This window comes from Diadema antillarum, unplaced genomic scaffold (genome assembly GCF_040938485.1).
Source record: "Diadema antillarum isolate AM-2024a unplaced genomic scaffold, OU_Dant_1.0 seq00002738_RagTag, whole genome shotgun sequence".
Classification (NCBI taxonomy): Eukaryota; Metazoa; Echinodermata; class Echinoidea; order Diadematoida; family Diadematidae; genus Diadema; species Diadema antillarum.
In genome coordinates, this window is record NW_027273335.1 from 5911 (window position 1) to 12059 (window position 6149).

The 6149-nt window shown below is 35.7% G+C and overlaps 1 protein-coding gene across 1 annotated transcript; it reads left to right on the forward strand.

The window, feature by feature from the left end:
• Positions 1-1599: 1599 nt before the first annotated feature.
• On the forward strand, positions 1600-5316 carry LOC139715080 (uncharacterized; the record flags this gene model as incomplete). The annotated part of the gene is made up of 3 exons (XM_071626701.1): positions 1600-1773; positions 3037-3283; positions 5257-5316. Coding segments are annotated over 3 exons (481 nt in total), but the record flags the coding sequence as incomplete, so codon positions are not given.
• Between the last annotated feature and the right edge of the window lie 833 nt (positions 5317-6149).

Below are 6149 nucleotides of genomic sequence, written 5' to 3' on the forward strand. Positions count from 1 at the left end.
CACACTATAAGTGAACGTCATCAAAAATGATATCTGTGCGTAAAACTTCTATAGACTTACTGAATAACATATATTTAGTTTTCTGAAGATTTAATCATAATTTATTGGCTCTTATCCAATGAGTCACTTTTTTAATTTATAATTAACAGTGTGGACAAGAGTGATAGGATTTTGGTGGGAGAAGAAAATATTTGAATCATCGGCAAAAAGTATAAAAGAAAGTATGTTGGATGATCTACAAAAATCATGTATGTTAATAATGAAAAGTAAAGGTCCTAATATACTACCCTGAGGGACGCCACATTTAATGACTTCAAGACTAGAGCTGTGCTCGTTCAAAGATACATTATTGTTTTCGGTTTTGCAGGTAACTCCTGAACCACTCCAAGGCCTTCCCTCGTACACCATAATGAGACAATTTATGAAGTAAAATTTCGTGATTAATTGTATCGAAGGCCTTGGAGAGGTCCAGGAAGATACCAACAAGATGAGAATGGTCATCTATAGTATGCGCGGCGTTATCAATAAACTTCGAAAGAGCATGAATGGTGCTGTGTTTCTGACGAAAACCAAAAAATCGAAACTGTCGTTGTAAATGAACAATGTCGAGTTTTGCAGATAGTTGTCTGTTCTTTCATTTAACGAAATATTTATTTGGATAGTTTAAGTTTAGCACGGTCCATGTATAAACTAATAATGCATTCCCTTCCAACTGGGTTTATTCAATGTTTATTCAACATTAAACTCTACATTCATACTCCACCTCATTCTTTTGAATTTCATTTACCATTATCTCAGACGATTTAAAAAAATCCATGTTCTTCTTTGCCGGAATTCAATTTAGGAATATATTCCCTTGATAGCAGCATAAGAGAAGCTTTAAGCTTCAGCACTAAGCTTCAGCACCTTTATTCTTTTAGATTATAGATTTTTTTTTTGCCCAGTAATAGAGGACAAAGACCGGACTCGTTTCGCTTTGTTCATTTAGTTGTTGTTGTTGTTGTTGTTGTTGTTGTTGTTGTTGTTGTTGTTGCTTTTTATTTCCTAATAATGAGAGTGGCTCTGTAAAGTTATACTGTATATTTGGTTTCGATCTATTATTATCCTGCATGGTAAATAAACAACGCCGAGAGTTGCAGGTATCTGTCTATTCTTTCAGGTAAAGGTCCTGTGTACCTTTGGGAACAGTGATACTAATTTTTAAAATATGATATTTGATGCCGATGTGTAGGTCAGTTGTACCACAAAACACACTATAAGACTTTTGCGTTAAAGCCTAAAATATAACGAGATATCATTATCTGTATTTTCTCGAAAAACTGTAACTGTTTATGATTTAGTCTGGAAATATTTCTATCATAATTATTGTTCACATTTTTTATATTTAACAATACTTAACATTGATTTTACCAATTCAAATTTTTACAGTGGTTGTTTCTATCCCTAACTCACAGTTTAGAACTAGTTAAAAGCACTAATGCTGGGTTTTTGTTTTCCTCTGCAAATGGTAATAATGCTTTTAACACGCTCTTCACATGTGGGTACAATTTGTATATGGTATGAAAACTCCTCATAATCCCCATTGATTCAAAATTATAGCATGCCCAGTGATTCACACTGAAAACGGGGAAACCGGACAGAGGCAATTCATCTTCCTCGATGTCGAACTCTCCGAAAATAAGGCAGACGTCGACTTTGAGGTCAGCGCCGATCACAACGCAAATATCGCTTTGTCCAGTGAGAGCAGAAGCCTTGGCGACATGTACCTTGTTGGTAAAGCTGAATCTCCTTTCTTGTTTCTTTTTCTATTCAAGCAAATTGAACTTTATTTGAGCATACTAAATGTGACCGTGCATCTCAAAACGAACATAAAGTCGCACACACTGATTTTGCGTGAGGACTGAAAATAAGTGAAATGGGTCAACCTAGCCGAACTTGACTTTTTCATATTTTCTGAAAGAGCAGGTCTTCTTTTACATTATGTTGAAATTTGGTATCATAAAACGGGTAGGAAAGTGTGTTTTTTTTAGCAGTTTATCTCGAACATTTTTGGTAGAATAGTGTGATTAGGTGTGTCTTTAGAATCCCTTTTTCATTTCTGAAAAACCTTGTCCACACTCTTCACTTTCAACTCTAATAACTTTTGAAAGGATAGTGCTACTGCTATGAAAGTTGGCATTGATTATGGACAAAATGTGTTAATGAGGCATGCTTAATTTCAGTTTAATCTGATAATCCTTTCATTGTTGTTACTCTGGTGGTTTACTTCCTGTTTTTTGTCCCATTCATCGCACAGCCAGCAGGGTTTAGTAAAGATTAAGCGCTTGAATAGACACTGTACTTCAGAGCCTCTTTTCTCAGTTCACACTTTTCCTGAGTTTGTGCTTTCTTTCCAATATTTAGATAGGTTAGGAGAGTCTATTTGATTTGAGTTATACATCATTTTAAAGCTTAAAGTCTGCTCTTTCAGAGTATGGTCTTAACTAAAAATTCATGTCTGGCGACTTTTTGTTTGTTTTGAGGTGCAGTGTCACAAATGAACTGTGTAAAACGGCGCTAAATTCATTGAAAAAACAACAACATTGATTTAGCGCCTTTTTGCTGAAAGGTCTTCTTATATATTTTTTTACATAATATACAACATTCATTTATTTTCTATTTTTTCATTGTACATATATTTGAATGTGAGCAAATGTTATTATGGATTCTTCACTTCTAATACCAAAAAGCGAACCTGAAATACCGATGTTTTTTCATGTTCATTGTTAGCTTCTTCTTTTTTTTTTGGGGGGGGGGGTGGGTCTTCCTCGAATCGATGAAAGATTCTCTACTGGGGCAATACAATTCGCAAAGCCGGGTTTGAGGGAACTTCACACATTTCTATGTAGGGTCCTTACAATGAAGTAGACAAAATAAACTGTCGTATATTCAGACCCATGCGACTGTCTCTTTAAGGGGCGTTTGTCCCTTGTTGATTTCAATGTCCTGTTTTCTTCCTCTCCTTTTTTTTTCTTTTCTTTTTCTGCATGGGACCAGTTTTCGGCGCCTGGATCACCAAGATTGCGGTAATACGAAAATACGTAACACAGCCCAACACTGAACGGTACGGAGTCACAGTGCCCTTTTCTAACCCCGTGCTCTCAGGCATTCCAACTTACGACCACTTCTGGTTAACCTTTTCTGAGGGTTGTCTCAGGATCGGTCGCCATAGCAACCAAACCCCCATCATCGACTGGACAGACGCGAACCCTCTTCCAGTCAACCACATCGGGGTGTGGACAGGGTTTGGCTCAGAAGGATACTGGAAATTTCACTCCTTTTGTTGATGATTTTGGCATGCATGTACACACGAATATGAATAGAACCTGAATGTATATAATGAACTGATGTTGATCACACATATTATGTGTGATCAACATCAGTTCATTCGAAAAGAATAATAGCAAGGTGGATACCTTCAGTGATTCATGTTTCATTTAGAAAGTAACAACTATTTGAAATTCAAAAGTTGTCAGCTTTCGAAAATTGGCATTATTTTGCCTTTCATACATTTCTAAATAAGCCTCTTTGCATAAAAACTTCAACGCAGATTTGTTACGGAAATTGTAGTTACGTATTTGCCGCTTGCATGCTTACATTTTACAAGAATATTAATGATTGAATCATTTTGCCGTTTTAAATCTAAGGATGTTACGATTTTGAACACCTCAAATTTATCAACCGTTCATGAGAATTACACAGTTGTAGTTCCACACATTCCGTATTAGGACTGTTCAAGAGTTTATGAAACTAACATTATTTTGAAGAAATTATGTACAGCTTGAAAAGTTTAGATGTGAGGTCTTAGTACGGCTGTGATTTTGTTTTCTCCTTTTAAGCTTGTATTGAGACTGCAAAGGTTAATTGTGACCGTGCACCTCAAAACGAACATAAAGTCGCACACACTGATTTTGCGTGAGGACTGAAAATAAGTGAAATGGGTCAACCTAGCCGAACTTGACTTTTTCATATTTTATGAAAGAGTGGGTCTTCTTTTACATTATGCTGAAATTTGGTATCATAAAACGGGCAGGAAAGTGTGTTTTTAGAGCAGTTTATCTTGAACATTTTTGGTAGAATAGTGTGATTAGGTGTGTCTTTAGAATCCCTTTTTCATTTCTGAAAAACCTTGTCCACACTCTTCACTGTCAACTCTAATAACTTTTAAAAGGATAGTATTACTGCTTTGAAAGTTGGCATTAATTATGGACAGAATGTGTTAATGAGGCATGCTCAATTTCAGTTTAATCTGATAATCCCTTTATTGTTGTTACTCTGGTGGTTTACTTCCTGTTTTTTGTCCCATTCATCGCACAGCCAGCGCGGTTTGGTAAAGATTAAGCGCTTGAATAGACACTGTACTTCAGAGCCTCTTTTCTCAGATTCACACTTTTCCCGAGTTTGTGCTTTCTTTCCAATATTTAGATAGGTTAGGAGAGTCCATTTGATTTGAGTTATACATCATTTTAAAGCTTAAAGTCTGTTCTTTCAGAATAATGGTCTTAACTAAAAATTCATGTCTGGCGACTTTTTGTTTGTTTGAGGTGCAGGGTCACAATTAGTGTTATAACATCATTTCTGTTGATATTTAGATTGATCATCATCTTACTTTTATTGATATTCGTGTACTATTTAGTGGTTGTTAGAAATGGTTTACCGAATATCAGTTACAATCTGTTTCTGGAATCCCTTCTTCAAGTTCATACACTTGAGTATATTGCCTGGGATTGTAAAGAATCGATTAGTGATTGTAGTAGCATGATCATGTAACACATGGCAGTATGTGAAAATGTTCGGGTATAAATAGAACCATACCAAATGAAGAATTGCTGTTATTTATTTCAGCAGTCAACAAGGTAAATTTTCTTATTTCTATTTGCTTGAAAAAAAAATCACACATACACACAAACAAACAAAAAGCGCGTTAACCTTGTCAACCCTTCGATGATAAAGACAATAGTCTCTAAGATACACTTTTGTAGGTCTAGGTTATAGGACAAATTGAATCTATCTGTTCTCAGAGAACTGCAAACTAAAAACATGTAATAGTAATACGAACGATTTTTGTTGTCCTTTAATAGATAGAAAAGTTCTATCCCCGGCGTCTGTAATATCCTTTTGGCATAATGTCAGAAAAATACAAGACCTGTACTTATGGAGCATTCAGGTTAATAAAGGAACAACATTCAATCAATTCATCTGGACTTACTCTTTTAGCTCAGACGAGCTGATGAAGCGTCCAGGATCGGACGTGAAACCGTCCTCGGAAGTAAAACAGTAAGTCCACATGAATTCATTGAATGTTGTACCTTTATTGATCGTTACCTGGATGAATCAGAACTTACACCATTTGAGCATTCAGGTTACTATTTTTCTGTTAATAGTTATTATCAATCAAAATAGCTTAAATGTAAGATCTTAGTCTCTGACTTACTTTTATTTGAGACAACGTGGAAAAACAAAATGTGATTTTCTTTTTTATTTCAAGATCATATATCACCGTTATTCTTTCAAGTTGTAATCTTTAATATCTTCATTTAGTAGGATTTTCTCCTCATGGCACATGCCACACTGTCATAATATTAGCATGGATGCGCTTTGAGCACTCTGCAGAGTGGATATGGCGCAATGTAAGTCAGATATTGTATTATCATTGTTGTTATCATTTTCATTATTGTTATTACTAGTAGTGGAAGTATTTTTATAATCATCATCATTATTGTCATTATCATTGTACTAAGGAGAACGAGTTCTTGCTAAAAATCTGTCCTCACAATAGTATATCGACAGCCTCTCCTTGAGTTATTGATTATTGTAACACAGCCAATGATAGCCTTGACAGAGAGTCTGTTTGGTACTCGTAAAGACTAAAGTCACACAACAGCCCTCGAAGAAATCTTCGCGATCTTTGGTCGTCGGTCAACACTGGCAGCAAAACCTCTCGACCTTTAAAATCTCCAAACTTCGGTTACCCCATTATTCCCTATATGTACTATCTCTCCCTGCCCCTCACTATTGTCTCTTCCTAAAGAAGATTAGGGCCAATCACTCTATGACAAATGGACTCTTCGATCTCAAGTTATGACGGTAGATGAAAGTTATGCAATTAT